This window comes from Pezoporus occidentalis, unplaced genomic scaffold (assembly GCF_034315485.1).
Source record: "Pezoporus occidentalis ecotype Australia unplaced genomic scaffold, CSIRO_AGI_Poc_V1 ctg7, whole genome shotgun sequence".
Classification (NCBI taxonomy): domain Eukaryota; kingdom Metazoa; phylum Chordata; class Aves; order Psittaciformes; family Psittacidae; genus Pezoporus; species Pezoporus occidentalis.
In genome coordinates this window covers 7,519,411-7,542,749 of record NW_026916052.1, presented here as the reverse complement: position 1 = coordinate 7,542,749, position 23,339 = coordinate 7,519,411, and the positions used below count along the sequence as shown (strand labels likewise).

General features: G+C 39.6%; 1 protein-coding gene across 2 annotated transcripts; it reads right to left on the bottom strand.

Annotated features, from left to right (window-relative positions):
* Positions 1 to 1,431: 1,431 nt before the first annotated feature.
* Positions 1,432 to 23,339, bottom strand: LOC134175655 (plasminogen-like). Of its 2 annotated transcripts, XM_062641852.1 has the most exons (19): positions 23,192 to 23,339; positions 20,253 to 20,388; positions 19,955 to 20,061; positions 19,023 to 19,137; positions 18,513 to 18,676; positions 17,860 to 17,989; positions 17,618 to 17,736; positions 15,995 to 16,157; positions 14,909 to 15,039; positions 13,898 to 14,057; positions 12,203 to 12,393; positions 11,073 to 11,221; positions 10,264 to 10,357; positions 8,311 to 8,428; positions 7,231 to 7,305; positions 6,558 to 6,698; positions 4,848 to 4,954; positions 2,970 to 3,115; positions 1,432 to 1,959 (listed from the first exon to the last, which is right to left on the bottom strand). In XM_062641852.1, exons 1-19 carry the CDS (start codon positions 23,238 to 23,240, stop codon positions 1,801 to 1,803), a joined length of 2,454 nt encoding a protein of 817 aa, XP_062497836.1. In that variant the 5' UTR covers positions 23,241 to 23,339; the 3' UTR covers positions 1,432 to 1,800. The 2 variants fall into 2 exon arrangements, with proteins under 2 accessions (XP_062497836.1, XP_062497837.1); XM_062641853.1 differs by lacking the exons at positions 10,264 to 10,357; positions 11,073 to 11,221.

Below are 23,339 nucleotides of genomic sequence, written 5' to 3'. Positions count from 1 at the left end.
CTGAAAGATACTTCATTTACATATGTGTCCAAAAGACTGTAGCATACCTTGTTCTATTTTTGTCAAAGAAAGTGCAGAAATATATGATTCATCACAAAGAGCAAGGTGGAAGGTAGACAAAGGTGGGGTGGAGACTTAAAAACAGATAGTGCTGTCAGCAACTGGAGCTATCTTCATAACTTTTTCCCAGCCTTGTCAAAGTCTGCAACACCTTCCCTAGTTACAAACTGCCCATTAGTCTTGTAACATCTCGCATAAAATAGCTTCTAGAAGAAAATGCAGTTCTAGCACTCTGAAAGGTTTGAAGTGCTGCAGTTGTCTACAGGCTTAAGGTACAGGAAACCAAAGAAATCCAGTGGTCCTTTTGCAGCTGTGACAGAATACGAATATACAGTGCACTGAAGCAGACCCAAGAAGCATGGATGAAACAGAGGATGGTACTTGTGTGCCAAAGGTGCAAGGTGCCATCTGATGACAAAGTATTGGTCTTATTGTCAGAATCAGAGTCCAGCTTCCTAACTCCTATGACGATGTATTGACACGGTCCTAGTATTAACAAGTTGCACTGTAAATATAAATATAGACTTATTACTTAGACACATCAAAAGGCCGGAAAATGCAAGAAGCCTTGCCAGAAGTAGTGTTTCACTATATGCCAAACCAGGACAGATTAATAATAAATCAAGAATTCCTATGCTGCAAGAAGACAGCTGAAATGGCAGTCATTTTGTCATCTGGAGAAAATAATGCAGGATTTCCAGATTATATTCTCATAAAAGCTAAATTAAAAAGAACAAATCACAAAATGACACCCAGAAAAGATTCAAATAACTGTGGAACCAAGTCAAAGAAGATTCAGAGCATGTTTTAGAGTGAAGGCAAAAGAGAGAGATTCTTCAGCCCCTGAATACATCCTGTAGCAAGAGGATGGACTGCTAATGAATCACATGGACTTCTGGGAAAGAAACCCAATTTCCAAATGTGATGCATAGTGACATGAAAAATGTCGTGTTTATTAATGTCCAGGAAGAGCTACACTGATGGTTATGCCAAATCTAACCAAATAGTATGGCAAGGTACACTGACAAGAGTGTCTGGCAAGAACGGCATTTTTTAAGCCTTGAAATCAAGGAAAACAGCCGTTGGTTTACATGAAACAGCAGCAGCATTTCGGTGACAAATGTGTGGGATTTCCAGGTTCCATGAGGAGTATGCAGCTGCACGTTTGTGCTACTGCGACATGTGAATTAGAGGCAGACTGTACAAAACCTTTGCAGGCAATGATATCATCTAGGTTGTCAGAGCCCCAGCAGGCACAATTGAGCATCTGCTAGCAAAAGATGGTAACAAATACTTGAAACTGCCATTAGGCAGTGCCTGGAGCACCAACAGAAAGGGGAGCAGATGCCAATGATGGGTAGAGGGACAGGCTTGATTTGGGATAAAGTTTCTTGCATAGAAAAGACCTTGTACACAGAGATAGGCCAGCTGTTTGCATTTACAAAGGTGAAAAGCAGGTTTCTCAACAAAGAAGAAGCCACTTTTAGGAGTTGGAGCATGAGTTAGGAGGCAGGTGAAGTAGGAACCTTACAGCTGCTGCCACATGCAACATGTTTGACTTACCAGGCACAACACAGACACACTGATAGACAGTAATAATTGGCCAACTTGGCTATTTCTTTCCAATAACTACTTCAGCCAGTTCAACCAGTAATTATATTTATTTAAGATTCTTATGAATTATTACAATTTTAAACCATACTTGGAATGCTTTCCAGAAAAGCTAGCCTGCATGTAGCTTCAGGGGGCAACCATTGCATTCTTGATCCAAGAAACAAAACGAGGAATTTGGACAAAAACAGGCTTTGATGGCTGGGTACAATCCAGTCCCCAAGAGGTGACTCCGTACTGGACAAATCTGTCCTTATCTTGGCAGACCAAAGGTCCTCCAGCTTCAGCCTAGGGAGGAAAAGAGAGAATAAGGTGACTTATCTAGTGGAGACACTAGACACAAAGAGCAAAATGTTTGGCAGGAATAATATTGTGGTAACTCTGAAGGCCTCAAAATGACAGAGGCAAGGGATGTAGAGAGAGAAAGAGTGTTTTATTAGACCTGCTGGACTGAAGCAATTTAAAAACCCCAGAGCTGTTTCCAAGCACCCAGGCCATTCCCCTGCTCTGAAGATCTACCATCTGAAGATCTAGTCATGGATGTAGGAATATCCCAAGATTGTTGTGAGGCCAATGACGCACACAAAAAGGAAGTTTCTTGATTTTCCACATCCTCTGACCTACTTCACCCTGGTCAAAATGAGTTTAATTGTTGTAATGCTGTTCCTTAAAATGCAGGTATCATAGGATATGAATACCTATGTGCAATAATTTGTAAAACTATCAATAAATGCACTGTCAAAGATATTGCTTGCAAAGTCTTAAACACATGCTCAGACAGACCAACATTTTCTTTCTGACTCTCACCAAGTGGTTACCAGCTTTTTATTGAAAGGCCCCCTTTATGATGGCCTCCATTAAGAAAACCACATTTTAAAAGTCTTTTCACCTACTGAGAAAACTGGAAGCACTTCAAGCTTTATTTAATCAAGTGATTAAATGAAGATGTGGTACAACTCCAGGCTGCACCAGAATCAGCCACTAGTTTCCCCTCTGTCTCTAGGAATAAAGGGAAGTCCAGGTAGTATACTGACGTATATTTCAAGTGAGGTGGGGCATTCACAACACTAGGCTATGATGAGTAGAATATGCCAACATGCAGTTCTGAAAGGAAGGCAAAATTGCCCTACACAATCTTCCTGCTATTCTAGTTAACTCTGTGAGTGAAGAAAACATGGTAAGTAAGCCTCAATTTTTATACTTCAGGCAGAAGCCTTGAGTTGCTGAAGCTATTTCTGAGCCTTGAAAGTACAAATTGTCATTTGAGCTGCTTACATTCACAGATAGATTATTCTTACCTCACAGTTATCTATGCTTCCGAAGGTAAATCCACCACAAAATTCATGATTTCTGACACTTCCATTCAGAAATTCAGGGAGATTACATATTCTATTTTCAAGCACGGGGAATTCAACATCTTTTAATCTGTTGTCTGTATCGGTACCTTTTGGAACAACCAAGAAAATATAAGTTATAAATGGTAGCCTGGGCATTTTGACCCCGTGAAGCCTCAATAATGAAAAGACTGGGATCCATCCTCATCTCTACTGTAGTCTCTGAGCTCCTTGAGGGGCCTTATTAAATCTATTTTGTACTTGGATCATACCTACCTCAACAAGCAGAGGTCAGTGGTCTTTGCAAAGTGTTACTAAAAAATAAAAACAAATTCTTAGTATTCTGAGCCATTGTGCCAGTTTGCAGGCTTTCGTTATGGTGCAGTAGCAGTGGCTTGTTTCAGGGTGAAAAATGTTAACCTGGGTTTACTTAATTTGAATTCTTTCAAGCCTAAAGTGTTCTCCAGACAAGGAGGATTTTCCTGATGCCAAGGTTGAATTTTCCCAAAACACAGTTTATTTAGCTGTGGGACTCTGGCTCTGTTCTCCCTTCCCTGCAGAGCTCATGAACTAATTGTATGACATGGCAAGGCCCTCTTTCCCACTGCTTAAATGCAGCAATGGTCTGTTGAGTTTTCCATCCTAATGCACTTCCAGAAATCTAGCCTGTACCCTTTTTTTGTGGCTGGGATCACTAGAACATAGGAAGCAGCTGCCATCGTGTGGCAAGCTGAACAAAAAAGAAAAATATGCAAGGTAAGAAAGGGAAAATAGGTGAGAAGAAAGCCTGGAAATACTGATTATGCTGGAGAAAATTGTTTCTTGATAATGCTGATGAGTTACACTAATAATAGAGAGATTATTCTTAAGTACTATTTTCATGGCATCAGTTTTATATCTAAGTAACACAAGAAGGGGCAAAGGTACAGCAATCTATGTGGAAGCTTTGTATGGTGAAACTCAGAGACAGGGACATGTTCTGTTAATTTGTGTTTCTTTCTTTTAATTCCATGGATGCACACACAAAGAAAAATCCACTGGCTTCGTTTCACAGGTGAAGTATTTATAAGGTGCTGTCTGGCAAATGGGATGGGAAGGGCATCGCTTGCATGTAGCTCAGCAAGGCCAAAAGTGTGTACACGGAAGCTGGGACTAAGTGAGGGCATTTGACTGAATTGCCTCCTACTGTAGTAAAAAACGGATCAAAGAAGGCTGGGTATTCTCAGGCCGCAGCTTAGGTGGAGCGAGTGCTAGGCAGCAGGAGACCCCATGGACAGTTTTTAAAGCTACACCGTGAATACAAATCTGGTAATGATTTTATTAACATTAAAAACATTTGATTTGAACTCATTTTGCCCCAAAAGGTGGCTGGACCCGAGTAAGGTCTGACTTAGACGCTTCATGGTTCCTGGGGTGCAATCTTATCTCAGATACAAGGTCTTAAGCTGACGCTTGCCCATATATCCTCTGTCTGAAATGAATGTAGGTCCCTGCAGAAGCTTATGCAGACAGTAATGTTTAGATTAGAGGAAAGAAAGTGCAAGCTTCAGTCAGATGTTAAAAAAATGTATATCTGAAGATCAAAATTAAAGGCAAGGGCATTATTTGAGTATTGCACTTATTTGGGCAAATATAGTATGTGCCTAAGCTGAAGAAAGACCTAAATAGACAGGGATAAAAGGTGGTAATTTTCATCTCTGTTTCTCCTGTTCAATGAATTCAGTGTATGTGACCAATGAGGAGCAAGAAATAAAAATAATTAAAAAAAAAAAGAAATAAACCACGTATTTTTTGGTAGGATTTGAAAATCCCAAGTTATCAACTGCACCAAACATGCTTTACCTCTCGTTTTCCCCCAGGCAGTTAGAAAACATACTGCGTTTCTTTTCACCATCAGACTGGTTTCAGGCAAGCAAACTGGTTTGACACGGTCAGTAATTGTTACAGGACTGGAAAACAAACAAAAAATAATTAATAGATCCTTATTAAAATGACCATCAGCTGGTTCAGTCTTCATTCGCAGAAGGCTCTGCATAGATATTCTGTGGGGAAGGGTGGAGAAGCTGATAGTGCCCTACAACTGTACAGATGCTTGCAAGATTAGTCAGTGAAAAAAAATAAAGGGGTTAGTTACAGCAATGGAAAGTCTCTGGGATGTTTCTGTGGGTGCAGTCTCAGTGTGAGTGTGTTTGCAGCGTACTGCTTTAGCACTAATCTCTGATCTCTGGTTACCTCTTAGGTGCATACAGGAACATGCACAAATCCAAGCCCAGCCCTTAGTAACCCTTGTAGGTGGTGTGAGCCTGACTTATATCATCCTTGTCTCAGAGATCATGGACATTTTCAGGGACTTCATGGCAGGAGGGAAGGACGAATGGATGAGTAAATAAGCAGGCAAAGATGATGCTGCAAAAAATTCCTTTCTCCTCTTGTGACATGGATGATAAAACTGCAGATGACATACAGTATCTCACCCATTACTAACCCTAGAACCTGGCAAAATCTTGGAGCAGATTCTCCTGGAAGGCATGCTAAGGTACATGAAAAACAAGGTGCTTGGTGACAGCCAGTATGGCTTCACTAAGGGGAAATCCTGCCTGACGAATCTGGTGGCCTTCTATGATGGGGCTACAGAACTGATGGACAGGGGTAGAGCAGTTGATGTCATCTACCTGGACTGTGTAAAGCGTTTGACTCTGCTCTGCGTTTGTAAGACCCTACTTGCAGTACTGTGTACAGTTCTGGTGTCCTCAACATAAAAAGCACATGAAACCATTGGAACAAGTCCAGAGAAGGGCCATGAGGATGATCAGGGGGGTTGGAGCAGCTCCTGTATGAAGATAGGCTGAGGAAGTTGGGGCTGTTCAGTCTGGAGAAGCCTGTGTGGAGACCTCATAGCAGCCTTCCAGTATCTGAAGGGGGCCTATGGGGGTGCTGGGGAGGGACTCTTCATTAGAGACTGTAATGATAGGGCAAGGGGTGATGGGTTAAAACTTAAACAGGGGAAGTTTAGATTGGATATAAGGAGGAAATTCTTTCCTTTAGGGTGGTGAGGCACTGGAATGGGTTGCCCAGGGAAGTTGTGAATGCTCCATCCCTGGCGGTGTTCAAGGCCAGGTTGGACTGAGCCTTGGACGACATGGTTTATTATGAGGTGTCCCTGCCCATGGCAGGGGGGTTGGAACTAGGTGATCTTTCCAACCCTGACTATTCTATGATTAAAATAGGATTGCAACAAACACAGAGTAGACATTGGCTCTGTCTCAGAGGCCTCTGATGTGGGAATTCCTCATGAAAATCCTTCCCATCATAAGTGATCCTTCCCTTCCTTAAACTGCGTTAGAAGATAGCATGGGTTCTGCCAAAGGGGTCCTTCATCAGAAGAGATGTTCAGAGTTCACCCTTGAACAGATGCCAACACTAGCACTCAAAGGGATTCTCACACTCTCTCATACCACCCACAACCACCCCTGAGAGCTAACTTCAGGTTAAGCTAACTTGTGACTATAGAATAAAGGTGTTAGGGGTGGAAAACTGGGACTGAAATGGTACCTGTTCAGCTTCATCAAAGCAATATCTGCTCCACTTGGTTCCTTTAACACTTTCTGAACATTTTGTATTTGCAGGGATGGCTCTGCTGTGTTGAGACCCTGTATTCCAAGAAACACCCTGTAGGAAGAAGGCTCTGTTGACCTGGAAGAAACAAGGGTGGCAAGGTTATACATCCATATATGTTATCAGGAATGGCACTCAAGGACTCCTGACTTCCCTGGAGAGTTGCAATTAACAAGATAGTAGGTCTGCTGCTTCTGAATATGAATGACCTCATTTATTCTTGGGGAGAAGGAAAATGTGGCACTTTTAACAGTGTGATTTTTATGATGGTGAAAAATCCCATGGCCTGTAAATAATGTGGCACCTTCTCCCAGTGTTCACAACTCCCAAATCCACAGTTTTACCAAGTGCAATTAGCACCAGCACATCATTAGCACCCTTTTCGGCATGCTTTGGGGTGGGGAGAGGGCAGGCAACAGAAGTAACCCTAGTTGTGCTCTGCTACTTTTTTTGACTGAGACAGGAGAGGAAGATAAAAATTAGGTCTCTGGCAAGACAGACAGGAAATAAGGAGCAAAGGAAGCATCTTATTGAGTACATCTTGCTCTTCTGTTGATTTTTCTCATACAGATTTGGGAAATGCCTGTCACTCATTCTAGCAGATACTCACTCTTGCAAGCACCGAGCTGCAGTAAGGACCCACTGTGGATGTATCAGAGTGCCAGCACAATGGTGCTCATTGGTACTAGAATAGAGAAGACAATGACATTCATTAAGACAATTCTCCACCATCTATGCTGCGCACAATGGAAAATATTAGTAAATTAGCAATATGCTCCTTATTCAAACCTTTTACCAGTCATAATGTGTCTTTTGCCAATGGCAAGAGAACTCAAATGTAGATTTTCAAGGGACAAGCTTTATCTTCTCTAGAAGGAGAAACATGAAAAAAATTGACACACAGGCGAAACTTTCGCAGCAGGACACACTTGCTTTCAGAAACTTAATAAAAAACACAGTATTTCCTAACAATTTCACATGAGTTTGTCCTGATGACCAGTTCATAAATGGATACATCTTCTGATTTGTAGGGTTGCTTTGGACTAGTTCTTTAAATAAACCTTACTATGGGCTTATAACTTTTCTTGAGGTAATATTTAATGTGGTGACAATCAACAACTCTATAGAAATTTTCATTAGCCTTTCTGTAAGCACTTCTTCAGCTCCTGTTCAGCCACTCTGATTTTGACTATGGAAATGCTATGCATAGTTGTCTTTTATATAGAGAAATGGTGGTCTTCCTGTGGCTTCTAACACAACCAGGGTGGTCAGAGCACCAATTTACAGACAGGATGCTGGGTAAAAAGGAGTGATCCAAATCCATTCATGCACATTACAGTCTGGTGGCTATATGCCTGGGCTTAAATCCCCCACTGCAGAATACAATTAGCTGTCACTGTCCTCAGTGGGAATTATTCCTTCCCCATATCAGTAAAAAAGGGTTTACTTAATGTCTGCAGTTCAGGCTTGCCCTCTAGAGATTCAGGAGAAAGTGAGGACTTAGGGATTAATGACCCAATAAGTAACTATATGTGGACATTATGTATTTTACTTGCTAAGGCGTTTTATATAGAAACCGAGGCCAGTCTCCAGAAGTGTATGAATTATTTCCCATTAGTTTCTTTCTAATGCCTGTTCTTTGTGAAACCCTAGCGCCCGTGGATGGTGATACAGTCTGGAACACCAGTACCTTGTCCTGAGACTGACATGCCAAGGCCAAGACCCTGGGGGTGCGTTGCACATGCTATATTGCTCACAGGCTCGTTCACTCCTTACTAGGACTTTACCACATTCATTCTCAGAAGAAGCTACAGAATAAGAAAAGAAATAATGGAGAATTTTAAAGCAGTACTGTAATGCCATCCACAGTGCAATCAGTTGGAAAGAGAAAGGCATCAGACATTTTTTTATCTTCACTCTTTACGTTGATTAATAGAAAAGAAGGGTAAAGAAACAATCTGAACCTTTAGACTCCATAATGATATCATTACCTGAGCATTTAAACCTGGGTCTAATATACCACTTTTGACATCAGAAACTACTAATTTACCTAGAAAAAATTGCTAATTATGTCAAGTATTTGAACATAGGTAGCATAAGTAAAACTCTAACCCTAACCCACACCCAAAAGAAAATCTGTAGGGAAGTTGAAGAGCTAAAGAAAGTGGAAGAGTATTTTCCCAGACAATAATAACAATTTCTAAATTTTTAGAGCGTTACAGTGTACACCTTTGTTGAGTTCAAAACAATCCTTAGATTACAAATAAAGTCTGTCCCCTTGTCATAAAATATTTTAATTTTGCCCTCATTCTACTTTCGTGTTAATTTGAAACTCTCTGAGCTTTTAAAAGTGGATTGAGCTTGGGTACTCCATAAGGACTTGTGTAATTCTTTCCAGAGCTCCATATGGCACTATGAGTGTAAATTTTTTAGTTCCAGTATGAGACAATTAATAAAGTAATCAAAAGTAAGAAACTATAAGGTTCCCCTACTTCTTAATTTAAAAATGTAGTATTCAAAAGTTCTTTTGAAAAGAGGTCAAAGTGAAGCTCCACCACAGCAGTTCCAGGGAGCAGGATTTTACAGCTGTGGTATGTGTTGTTTGTGTACTATTCCTTATTCTTTTTGTCTGTGCAGCAATTAGGTGTGGTTAACAAAATTAATGTGTACAATCACAATGCACTGCTGCACAGAGGAATACATTAAATGGCCAGCATGAATAATGTCACATACTTCTGAGACAGTGACCACTCGTCACTCTTTTGTATTGCTATATTGTCCAACAGAGCAGGGACCTGGCTTCTAGGTGTTGCTGTTGTAATAATGGCACATAAGATGAAGAATAAACATTCCATATCCCTGCCAGATATACATAAAATATAACTATATCAAAATGCAGGCAAGGAAGGGAAGAGCAAAGCAAGCAAGATGACTGCCAGGTGTGCAAACAGCATTACAGCTGTTATTGATGCCCACTGCCAGGAGACCAAAAAAGGTAAAGTCTCTTTCAGTGCTAAATTTTTCAGCAAACACTGCACCTGCTCAATGCACTGAGTAATGTCCCTAAAAAATAATTAAAATCATTAAGAAAATCTGTCTACAATATCCAGGACCAAATTCAATCCCTACCCCAAAAGAAAGGCAAAATATCTAGGAACAGATTAATATCCTTATCAGAATAAAATTTAAGCCAGTCGAGAATGAAAAGGGTTTCAAAGGATGTCATCTCTGTGCTTGCAACTAACAGGAAAAATGTATGAGCATGCTGTGATGGCATTAGTACTGCCACAGAGTACATGGAAAGGCTAGCATGAACATCAAGGAGCCCAGGGAAGGAATATCTCTTTGCAGCTTCATTGAATATTTAAAATTCAGCTAGCAACTCTGAGTGCTTAGCTTCACTGACAGTAAAATGCATGCAGATTATTATCTATGAAATCTTACTGATGATTTTTAGCACTGGGTTATCTAACCTTTGGCTAACTGTTACAGGTGCATGATTGTGCCCAACTTCCATACAGAACTAAATTCAAAGCTAAAGCTACCGCCTACTGCCGTTTTTTATGGTCAGACTGAAAACATTTTGTAACCATCATAGCAAGTTGTAGAAACAGAGGACAGAAGAGTCTTTAAGGATAATTACAGCAGCGTGGGATTTCACAGTATTCCCATTTTTTTTCTGGGTCTGTTGTGAAGCACCAAACACCATTTACATCTCCATCAGGATTCCTGCAATACTGTAATAATTACAAAAACAGAGAATGAAGACTCCAAATGTTAGCCACAGAATGAAGAAGTCTGTAAGTGCATGTTTTTTAAATGAAAACTTTGAATTATTTCCCCCAGCTACGTTTCCACTGGATGTTAAATGCTTTCTATTTCCTCTGATAAAAAGAAATCTGTCTTTCCTGTATCTCAAACCCATTAGGTGAAATTAGGAAAATGTGATAAAATTGCTATTATTTTCTTAATACATCAAAAGTCACCTAGCTCTAGTGCTTTTTAAAGCCTCTTAAGTAAAGTTTGACATAGGATGACCAAGTGCTTTGCACTAAAACATTCATTGTTGGCCTAATCCTTCTTCCAGTCAGTGAAAGCAAGTTAGGTCACCTCTGAGAATTTGCCAGAAACCTGCTTATTTTGTGACACACAACAAAAGGCATCACTTTGGGGTCTGCAGAAAGCAGGGAAGCACTGTCTGGTTTCTTTTGTGCTGCTTGCCTGTCAGCATAAACCCCATGGCATACATCTGTACTTGAAGCACCGACAGCCTAAGTAATGTAAAAATGCATCCTTCTCTCTTCAACGCTGTTATAGGTCTGGGCTATCAACTCAGTGACTTCCAGATACACTTAACCTTATCTATAAAGACTGAACCTGAAGTGATTACTGGGGCATCATGGAGAAGGGAGACAATGTTCATTGACTCCAAGGGCATTAGGAGCTGTTTACATTTTTATCCAGGCCTGCTCTTGGATGAGTCATGGGAGTGAAATATCTGTGGCTATGAGGTTTCTGAGAACTCCACTCTTGACAAGTTCTGCTCCTTGCAGTTTTTGCCACTGTGCCACGATAATCTTTACCGTTACCATTCATGCAGTCTGTGAAAAAAGAGGAAAAGGAAACGATTGTTAGCTGCTGAATCTGTATGTGGTGGTGGTAAGCAGAAACAAGCCAGAGTAAGTACCTTTAGGACTTGCATACTCTCTAGTGTCTACAGCAGAAAGAAAAAAAGGTACCCTCTGATGGAATCCCTTAGTTTGTCAAGGTGGACGTTTTCCTGGATGTACAGAGTAACTGAATTGGAGGAACATTCAAGGAAATTCAGGATAAACTTTTTTTGTAACATGTTAGAAGTATCTGAAAAGACTCCAAGATCCTTGCTCAGTGGGTATCAGTAAGCACTTTCCATGAGAGAGCATATTTCAGACTTCGCAGCCCACTGGACTGAAAGAACAGCTTTTGCTTCCAAGGACATTGCTTCAGGTACTTCTGCTGCACACAAGTAACAGTACACAGCTCCATTTAAGAACGTCTCTTTTATCCAACCCTGCCACCTTCTTTAGCAAATTAAATAATCCATTGAAAGATCTGCTATATGTTAAGAAATGTCACACCACTTTGACCAACAGGGACTGTTTAAGAAAGCAAGAAAGCAGGACAGAGAGAAATGTTGTTTTTCTTGGTGCATAATTTTACAAAGCATGGTTGCCTATGAACAATACAAGCTAAGGTCAACCTCCTGAAAACATAAAGCACAGCACAAGCAATATTCCTATAATAACAACCTTCACTATGATTGTATTTCAGTAGCACGCCTCTACAGAAACACTAGAAATTTTGTTTATGTTCCTTTTTTTCCCCTAAATGAAACAGATATCCTACAGAGTGTATTGTAAAATGATACAGGCTACTGATATGAACTGACTAAAGAGTACCTGCTGCAAAATTCAACAGTATAGATCTGAAAACTAAAAACAGGATGTGACTGTTATGTTGCAGCCCTACTCAAGAACAGTTTTAATAGATTAGTATTTCCTTTACCCACAGACTCTACTGGAGGTGACATAACCAGCTGTTACCAGGTGTGTTGGGTGTAGTCAAGCCAACGTTTCGTGCCATTGTTGCAGGGGGGTCATTTGGTATGTGTTCTTGTGTATGATCCTCACACCTCTTGAGATTGCAGTACTCCCATGTCACGCTGGGGTCAGTGGTAAAACACCATGGGCTGCTATCACCATCGGGATTTCTACAATAGTTGTCCCTCAGATCACTGCAAAGATCAATACAATAGTCATGGTGTATAAGACTGAAAATAATCACATGAATACCTTGCCAAAAAAGATGAGGATCTGTACTATGTAGAAATAAATAATTATTTTTTTACTTATTGCTAGATATTCCTTTACCAGCAAAAAGTTTATGGCTGCAATATGAGTGGAGAGTTATATTTCACATGTACAGCAGTCATGAATATATTTATGCATAAGGAAACCTAATCAAACAACTGGCTTAAATTCTGGCTGTAATATGTCAATGTTCAAAGTAGCTAAATGCCTGATATGCAAATAATTTAATTTCTAAGTATATATGAATAAGCACATACAATTGTGTGAATATATGAATTAGTAATAAATATACAGGAAGATCCATACTGTTAGTGGCCAATTACGATTTTTCAAGTTGTTTATTTTTAAATGCCAAAGAGTTCTTTCTCATATTTACAAGAATGGCAAATAAGTATTTATGCAAATGACATCCCACCCCCCCAACCAAACCAAACCAAGCCAAAACAAAACGCTTCTACTGAATTGGAATTCAGTAGAGCACTCCCATGCCTATGCTTGCTGGGGCAGGGGGGGCAATAATTTGCAAAGTGACAGTATTTTCCCACCTTGAATCACAGCACAGAATAAAAAACCTGGAATACTTTTTTTTTTTTTTCTTAATATGCTAGGACATGTTAATTCCTTGTTTTCATAGCTTAACTTCAGTTTCTTTAGATGTCTGTGGGAAACATCATCCTCTCTGAGGATGTTCCAGTTTCAACACATCAGTATTTTTGATGCCAAAGTATAACTGAAAATTTCCAAAAAATTAATTGAGGGTAACATCATAAAAAAAGTTAAAAGAATAGAAAACTATCAACCTTCCTGCTTATACAGATTACAAATCCACCAAACAATGATGGATTTCCTAGCAATTGTCATCTTGTTGCTTTCCTATGCTTATTAAGAGCTGGCATATTAGTAACTATGATCAGCTCTCGTAAGTCATTGCTGGTCCAGTTTTGCTAGTCTGACAAAGACAAACCAAGGGGCAAATTCAGTGTATGCAATTCTGTGTGCCCAGTTCCAACTAGAAAGAACATTTAAATGGTAGCTCTAATTGTAGTATATCTGACTGTGTGTTTTGCAGCATGAATGCTGTGTTCTCCCCAGATGAAATTAGCAGAAAGGCCATCACAAAGGTCTCAAATTCATAAACAAAACATGTATTTCAGCAAGTGCACAGACTCTGGACACAAGTCTCCTGGTGTTGGTTACAGAAGCTCAGATTTAAAATTAAAGGTACGCAGCTGTAGTTTAGTCAGACTTTAAACAAAAGGAAAAGGTGACATTTAAAAATGAGACTAACAGAAAGTGTTTCTGCATCTTTGAAAAATTCTCTTTCATAGATACATCCTCTGGTAGTGTTTTTAAGCATGGGTGTGCAAAGATAATACAATCAGCAATAGTCATTGTCAGATAAAGCAAGAAAAGGTGAGATAAACATACGCATCTGGGAATCTGTCGGGGGTTTTTTCATGCCTGTGTGGGAACATGGAGTTCCAGGCCTGGCACTTTTTTCCTGATGCAGTAATGGAAGTTGTGCCACGATAACTCTGGCCTTTGCCTCGGTAGCACTCCTCTAGCAGGGGAACCTTCATAGGCACATCTGTAATGAACAACAGGAACTGGTCTTTTGCATCATGATTTTGTGTTCTTACTGAGTAGGCACCAGAAAGCATCAAACACACAGGATGACAAGAATGAATGACTTGTTTATACAGCCAGCCTCCAGGGAGAGCATCGTGGCCAGCAAGAAAAGTGGAGGGGCATTTCCAAAGACGCATAGAAAGCTTTCACAGATTACCTTCATATGTCAGATGTCATTCACTGGAGGGTTCACCACTTGTCTCAATTTGATACGTGAATATGCTTGAATTAAAGATCAGCAAGTTCACATGCAAGTCCTCAAAGATTAGATGCTAGTGATTTTGCCCCTGGTATATTTATAAAATGGAGGCTATGTTAAACTTTAATCTCTCTATTATGCTTGTGATTGCACTAAGATTTTCTTGTGATTTTTTGTGCTTAAATGAATGGCTGTTTCAGATGATATTTTTATTACTTTGGAAGCCTCTGTCCTCTCTTTTGTGGCTACTTTCCAAAAATAGGGTTTCCTTTTACTTAGCCCTTTTTCATGTCTTTAAACCTGTTTTTAATTTTTCAATTAACTTGCTAAAAATGCCCCACCTTTGGGAAAAAATGAACATTAGAAAAATAAACTTCTTTTATCCTGTATTTTTTCTGTTAGGTCAGTGGTGATTTATGTCCTTCACTGCACTTCCTTAACCATTGAAAGTCCAATATTTGGCAGGTTTTGTAACATACCAAGCAGAAAAACTGCATTAACAACAGTGACAAAATGACTGAAAAAAAAAGATTTATCACATTTACAATGAGAAACAATAAATCTCTCACTGTTTTAAAGTCCTTAGCTCAAACATGCTCTACTACTCATACCAGCAATCACTTGTTCTGTCTCATCACAGTGGGGAATTGCACAATATTCCCACCGAACGCTGCTCATGGTAGTGTAGCACCAAGGCCTCTTTTCTCCATCAGGGTTTCTACAGTAGTTTTCCTCTAAGCCCCTGAAACAGAAACAACAGCTTTAAATCTCTGGATTTCTTTGAGTAGAGTTGTGTGCAACACAACTACTATTAACAACTACTGCATGCAGAACTCAGTGGTTGCATTTACTCTTTTTGGAAATTAATCACTCAACTATTTTGAAACTAATCAGCAGCCTTCAAATTTACAGTCTGAAATCTGATGATATATGAAGAGCTTTTCCAATGCTCTTGTTTTTGAGGCAAAGATACAGTAGTAAAAACTGACTTCAAAACACAAACCGTTGGTGCACTTGACCGTTACGGTAAGAACCAGGTAAGGCTGGATATCAGAGACTGGTCTTGAAAGTGTGTGCATATGAGCACTGGTGCACATTGCTCTCTGCCCTGTGATAATGGACAGGGTTTCACATACCCAGGAAACCTTACAGGACTGGTTTATCAACCCCTAGGATCAAGATACTGAGCTGAAAGCCTGGTCAGTCACAGCTACCTTGCTTATTGATAATGCTCCACAAACCCAGCTCCTCTGATCTTGGAGCTTGAGGATGTATTGTAGCATCTTGGACCCTGGAGCATTACTCATCAAATGAGTAACACACTGAAAGTGTGCTAAAACACAGCCAGGAGATTTTTAACTTTAAAATAGTAAATACTTGTAACTCTGCAGTGAAGAAGACAGGTGATCACAGCACCATAGAATCATAGGATACCAGGTTGGAAGGGACCTCAAGGATCATCAGGTCCAAATTTTCTTGGCAAAGCACCTAAATAAAGCAGCTGGTAAAAAAAAAAAAAAAAAATGGAATGCAGAAAAAAATGAAGAGCAAGACCTGAATGGAAGTATTGAGGTTGACAAAAGGTGAGAAAACAGCTTGTCAACTTAATGGTGTAAAACCTGTACTCCTCTGTACCTGAATCAATAAGGAATAACTGTATTCTTCGGTATTAAATAAAAAGTCAAGGTACAGCGTACTTGCAGGGATATCTGCCAGGAATCCAGCCATGTTTGTGAGGAAACTGCACGTTCCAGTGTTGGCAGGCATTTCCTGATTCAGTCATGGATATCCTGCCTCGATAGTCTTCTCCTTTCCCTGAAAGACACTGGGAGCCCAGGCCAGAGACTGGGGGAGGTGTAGCTGTAATAGGATTAAAAAAAAAATAAAATAAGAAAAGGAAAAGAAAACCACTGCTAATTCCTGTTTTCAAATATATTTAAGAAACCTTTTCTTTCCAGAACATCGGAAGTGCGTTTTTTATTTTCAGCAGAGGTGACATTTGTGGGAAGCCATGGCAAAACCGAAATGTATGTTTTCACAAGCAGTTGGGCTGCCAGACAGGGGTCCTGTGTCTGCCCTTTTGCAGCGGTCAGTAAAAAACTTTGCTGGGTCAAGCCAGACTTTGTGCCAGCAGTCCCCTGCGTGCAGAGCTGGAAAGGCAGTAAGTAGTCCTGTACAGTCTTGTAGAAACAAGTGGGATGAAGGGAGCGCATGAATATAATACACATGGGGAAGGTGGAAACACAGAAAGGGACAAGAAGAAATTGTGAGAGAAAGCAAAACAACCTTCAGAGCTGAGCCTCTGGAGCCAGTGAATTGGGAAAGTGGTGCGGAAGGAGAAGTGGGAGAAAGTGAATTGTTCTGGGAATAGAGGGAACAACAAAGCAAGTAAAAGTAACAATCAGAGGCACAGAACCTGCAGAAGGCAGACAGAAAATGAATCTACAGTGCATACCTATTATATATACCTTATATATGGTATTTCACAAGGAGACAAGTATGACTCTGAAAGGTTGGCCTATGCATTTGTTCCTTAAACTTTAAGTTTTAAGCACAAAATGGAGAGGCTATGGTAACTTTCTCAATATCATACAGAAGTCTATAAATAATCCTTCTTCCATCTGTAATTGAGCATGATGAGGCGAACTACATCTAGAAAACACATGCTGATACTTAGAGCACTGGCAAGTGCAGAAGCATAAGAAAGCAAGCTCTAGAGATAAAACCTACAACAACTTTTCAAAGTCCAGTTCAGTTCTCCAAGCAGCAATGCTAATCTTGCTATCCAGTGCTTTGGAACTGTCCAGATTTAGTGTGCTCAGCTTAATAGGTTAAGCTAGCTCACTGTTAAGTCGGGTCTTTCTCCCGAGGCCTGAACTTGTTTCTCAGAATTCATGTCTTGATAAGAAAAAGGCAGTTCTGGCTGTGCTGGCCAGATCCAGGTAAAACGTCTCAGCATGGCCACATGGTGATTTAGGTGTTTTGCATGAAGTAGCAGGTCAGCTGAAAACTAGCACCTGATTTAACCTGAATGCCCTGTCTCTCAGGTAAATTGAAAAGTAAGGTGGTTTAAGAAAAATTAAGTTTTCCATAACATCTTTGACATTATTGTACTTTGTGAGACCTGCATCCTCACTGACCTTACATGATTTTATGTAACAGAAATTTAGTGAGTAACTCTGCTCATTACTGTGCACTTTTCCTGGTACACAAGAATTTTCTCAGGTTACTCAGAACTCTGATTTCTTGTATTTACGCTCCCTTCACTATTTGAATGAGAACAGCTACCCTCCAAAGTGATCTTAGGAAATCAGACTCACTGCAACGAGGAATGTTGCAATATTCCCAGCGTTTAGTAGGGCTGGTAGTGAAACACCAGGGCCGGAGCTCGCCGTCGGGATTACGGCAGTAGTTCATCTTCAGATCCTTCTCTGGAAAGCTGTGCATTGCAAATGAAAGAGAACCTTGTGAGTCAGCTATGGCCAGCTGTAGTAATTAGGTTGTCTGTAGGCAGGGACTCCCAGACACTGCAGGAAAGAATTCAGCACTGAGTGTGACTCACTGTTTCAAGGTAAATCCATGCATATGAGGCTCTTGGGCATCCCAGCGCTGGCATTCAAGCCCAGACTCTGTTCTGGAAACTTCTCCATGGTAGTCTTCACCATTACATCGCATGCACTCCACTGTCGGGGCTAAGCAGAATGAAAACAAAGCAAGGTTTGTGCTAGCCCGTGAATTCTGATCCTGATCTACATGCAAGACTACACTGAAAGGAAAGGAGGGTTTTGCTCCAGCTAATGATGGAAGGAATCCAGAAGACCATGCATTACAGCCTAGCCAAATGAATAAAGCTTTAGAGATGCGTGTCATTTGGAGGGAGGACTTGATCACATATCTGTATGTACAGATAGCAATGGGAATTTGGTACGTAACACAGCACTTGGGTCAACTTTTACTCTTGCTAAAATTAAATAAATTACTGGGGTTAAAAGAAGGACAATATCAAAAATTATTAAAAAAGTTCAAGTCCTCCATGTTTACAAAGCTACTTTGATAACTGGAGCCAGTTAGAAAAACAACCTTTGCGTTGACAGCTTCTTAAGTTCCAACTTGAACCAAATTAACATTGAAACCAATCTGCAATAATAAAGCAAGAAGAAATAGCAGGAATGATATTACCTACTCAAACACTCTTTCCATGAATAATAAACGTACCTTCTCCAGTGTGCGTGACCTGGCCCTCACACTCTGGGATGTTACAGTAATCAAATCTTGTAGCGGGATCTGTTGTGTAACACCAGGGTCCATTTTCATCCCCATCAGGATTCCTGCAGTAGTTTCTATCCAACCCTGCTTTGGGGTGTTTTTCAGGAGTATAACTGTAACAGTATTAAAATTATTTTAATTCCAGTAATTTAGTGGAGCAGAAGGGAAGTTGCTAAGCTAGAAGATCTATTCATTCACATTAAAATGAGAGAAACAGATTCGCTATTGCAACCCATAAATGAAATCTGAAAATACATTCCATAACCATGATTATTAGTAGCTTTCTCCCTAGGCCCCAGTTGCCAATCGTGAGTGAACTTAGAGCCTGTAAGGACTATGACAGTCTTTTGCATTTAGCTAATCTAGTCAACTCATTATGACCTGTGGTTCTACCGTGAAGTAGGGAAAGCTTGGAAAAGATTCAGAACAACATGAAGACAAACATAAATAAGGTCATACTTTGGGTTGTGAGGTCTTTTTTCTGCCCACATCTGGCATGGAATACCCCTCCAAGTTTTAGCTTCTGTTCCTCTGTAGTCCTTCCCAATCCCTTTTTTACATTGCAGAAGGTAAACTGAAATGGAATTGGCTTTGTAAATTCAACGGTGTTACAACACAGCATCTCTTAACACTGAGAATGTGCAGATGCAACTCTAAAGTTCAGCAGTTCATACTGAACTCTGTTTTAAGCATGTTTGAACCTCTTGTGCATGAAAACAAATATGTGACTTCATGAGGTATTCTAAAACAAATCAGTTACCAGCTACTAGCGACTACCCAGGAAAAGTCCTGAAGCATACGTACAAAGCTAAAAAATTCTAGTTAAGAAAATAGATATAACAAGTTATATCTGTTTTTGATAAGTACAAAATATATGCTTATGTTATCCTATTAGTGGGATAAAAAGGAAGGTCTTTCAACAGCAGCTGGAGATCATTTGAAATGCACTGTTCATAAGCACATTTGCAATGCGAATGCCATGTAACTATCCCTTCAAGACACAAATTTTTAGTTATCAAAATATGTTTGTCACATGATGGCCCCCAAAAGTTTGATTGCTCTTAGCCTCAAACTCACAGGTCAGACAGACATTTATCTGAGGCTGGCATACAGTAAGAATTAAGCATAAACGAAACAGTTTACAAAATAAATGTTTATTCTGCCTGGTCCCAATAATACACGACTAAAGGAGTGAAATATAAGTTCAAATATAATGAGCCTTGATGCTCTATATGGAATTCTCTGGCACTTTCAGCCCAGTTCATAACGGGTGCAGGCCCCCCTCCACTGAAACTGTCACCACCCGCAACAGTTCACTCTAGCACTGGCAGCAGAGAATGCAAGTTAAAATAGTTAACATATAAATGTGTAGCATCTTACTATGCACATACTTTTCTTCTCAAAAAGAACTGCATCCGTGCTGTTGAATGTCACTGTCATTTTGGCATTTTCAGCCAGTGTTAAACACTGTAGCTTTTTCCTGGTGAATAGGAAGGCCCTGTTGAAATTGAGAAGGAAGCAAAGTTAACATAAGTGTAGAAGTAAGCCACAAGCTAAAGGCAAAAGCATGGGGGATGCTGCTGTAGGCAGAGCTGAAGCAGGGTGGGGATTTTGTTCTGAGCAACAGTAGGAAAATATTGATATGCAGACACCCACAATAATATAATTTTAAGATTCAACAGAAATTACCTGCAATTAAAATTTTCCTCTGCTTCACATTTCTCTGCACATTCTTTTTCATTATTTGTCTTGTAAAACTGTTTATTTCGAGTAAGTATCCAAATACCATCTGTTCTTAAATAGTCATCCAGTATATCTCCCTTCACTACAGGGGAAGGAAAGGAATAAAGACATTAAAAGATGAGAATGCTGCAGTTAAGAAGATCTGTGATTCCGAATCCCATTTTCCATGTAGCTTTGACAGGTGAAGGCATCATTTATTTTGTGTAATTCTGTGTAAAAGATGATAAACTCTGAGGCAATTTCTGTCTCCTGACACAATCACAGCTGTATCACTGTAACACGTTACAGGACAAAACCAGGGGAAGAGTGATGTAGAAAAGCACCTCTGGATGGAGTTATGCATGGGTTTAAATCTGAGAACAAGAAATGTGAAACAAGAATGAGAGACAGTGGAGGGACTAAATGATGTCAAACAAACACCAGTCAGAGAAAGATGAAAGGAAGTTATACCAATATTAAAGTTTTGGAGAAGCAAGAATTGGGATAATGTGAGATTATGACCTCCCATGTGGACTGTACAATCACTACAGTTTTCTTGGTCACTGAACAGCTGTTTGTCTTAAGATCTCTCACCTCAATCATAAGATGACTATATAGCTTTTTATGATATCCACCATTATTCTTTTGTAATGGGTTGAGCAAACTTACTAATGAAACTGCCAGGCTGCATCTCTGTTGCAACAAATTAACCCAAGATCTTAAATTAACAAATAAGTATTATCATATCTGAAAGCTACAGGTGCATAAGATATCTTTATTTGATGTACCTGCTAATACATTTAACACCTATCTCTAAAATGTTGTTGCTCTCAATGGAGTTCGACATCTAATTGCTCTTTTCCTTTCATGTCTATAAAGAGTCTGTTTTTCTACATGGAAAAAATAACATTCTATGTTCCTAATTTCTACAAAAGTTTGTTTGTATATCCAGCACCAGGTTACAAGGTTGAAAAAGTGATATGGTTTAATGATTTCATTTTTCAAGCTAGATTATTATTGGTGGACACAGGAAATTCATAATCTTGTGCAGCACTGTCACAAGTAAAGGTGCGTATCTTTTGGTTATGCAAACACTCGCATTAGGCTCAATTCACTGCAATCACTCCAGTGTAATTAATTCCCATGACATAAAGGTCCTCTATCACCTACCTCCTATTCATGTAAAATAAAAGGTATTTGGGCTAATAAAGAAAGTAAGATGATTAATTGCCTGAGGGTTATTTTCTGTGACTGTTTGCACAGTTGTTTAAGTGCTGTAAAATCTGCATGTCTTAAGAAATCCCTGACACTGAGGCCTCCCATATCTAATCCTACAGTTACAGTAGGACTATGTGAAGTACCAATAGCCTACCAATTTCTCCTGATGGATTCAGCAAACAAGTGTTACCCATACTGATTTTCTTCATAAGATGAAGCCACTGTTCCAGAACTGCAGGGACCAGAAGAGGAAAATATTACCCTTCAAATTTTATTGGCCCTTCTTAAAACTTTGTGTTTGCCCAAAGAGCTCTACTTTGGATAGAATTCCTTCTCAGTGACCATAGAAAGAAAAAAAAAAGAAAAGATATATTTCAGTTGATTTAAGAACAAACACGTGAGATTTTGGATAACATGCCTAAGCTAAAAGGCAACACAAATTGGCAGAAGCTTAGATAACAGAAAAGAAAATGTGAAGTAAGATGCTTGAAAAACACTGCAAAGTATAAACTTGCAAAAGAATGCAATAGGTATAAAATGCATCAGGGAATGTATTAGTCTGGACAAAATCCAAGTCTTTATAAACCCAGACATGACACATGATAATTGAACTGTATATTAAAATATATATATGATCAAACCAATTTATTTTTTACATATGTATCTTTCCAGACTTGATGAGTACTAATCCAGAAGACATAAAAAATGGTTTGCAGGCAGTTTTGTGGACCATCACTTTAAAGCAAGTGAATTACAGCTGATAACAATAAGCAAACAAAAATAACTTTATCAGCTGTCTTTTATAACCAAGCACAACCAAAGAGTGATATGTCCTTGTTATTCTAACATATTAAATGGTTGAGCTATTAGAAAGTCATAGAAACTGCATTGATACGTTTTTACCAGTACTTTCTAAAAGTCATTTAACTGCCATACAATGATATGCAATGTTAAAGTACTAGAGAGTATGATATCTGATTGAAATCTGATTTAAATGTATACTACATGTGGGATATTTATTTACAGAATTTGTAAATAAGCTTGAAACTCATATATTACCTTTAGTGGAATACCTATCTTCTTTTGGAGTTGTAAAGAATTCTAGACATATTGCTGCAGAAGATGGTCTAGGTTATTGAAGATAACAATTTCTACCTACTGCCTCCAGAGAACATGAGAACATTTTCTTATAAGTGCTTGACAACAGAAATGAGAAATTGATGGAATATAAAGGAGCATTTAAATTTTTATTTTTTTTTAAATATTTAATTTTAAAATTTTAAAACTCCTATCATAATGGGTGAAAATCAGGACCACTGTGCTTAGAAATGCTTGGCAGTAAAAACAGCTTTGGCATTTGATCCAAATCTCACTGAAAACAGATAGCTGTCTCACTGCCTGCTATGGGTTTTGTACAGGGCCTTTGGGGCAGTTTTCCATGTCTGCAGGGAGCCATTAGCTCCCCATGCAGACACCAAGGCTGCTGCTCCTCTGATGTCTCTAACAAACACAACGCTGGAGCAGCCACAGCTCTAACTTTGCTCAACAGCAACTCTCTCTGGCCAGGAAGACCTAAATCCATCACTGTCCAGGTCAGTGGTGACACAGAGATTTGGGGACCTACCTTCCACAAATGCAAGAATGTGGCCCCCATCTCACCTGGCCAAGCAGAAGGCAAAGACTCTTACCTGAGCTGAGCAAGAAAAGAAAGAGAAAAGCAGCTTTGCTAATCCCCATTTTGGCCCAGTTGGCGGGTGCTGGAAGTTGTGTGTGTCGGTGCACAAAGTTTTATTGACTCGCACTGCAGTGAGGCAGCATCAAACAAACAAGGCAAGT

Bases quoted from the DNA above. Each gene is read 5' to 3' on its own strand.
- LOC134175655 (XM_062641852.1), bottom strand. From the start codon at position 23,240: ATGGGGATTAGCAAAGCTGCTTTTCTCTTTCTTTTCTTGCTCAGCTCA. The intron at 20,389-23,191 runs GTAAGAGTCTTT...CTTCCCCTGTAG, and splicing joins TCTTTTCTTGCTCAGCTCAG to TGAAGGGAGATATACTGGAT. The intron at 8,429-10,263 runs GTAATTATCCTT...CTTATTCTGTAG, and splicing joins CTGTGAAATCCCACGCTGCT to CTTCTTCTGAGAATGAATGT.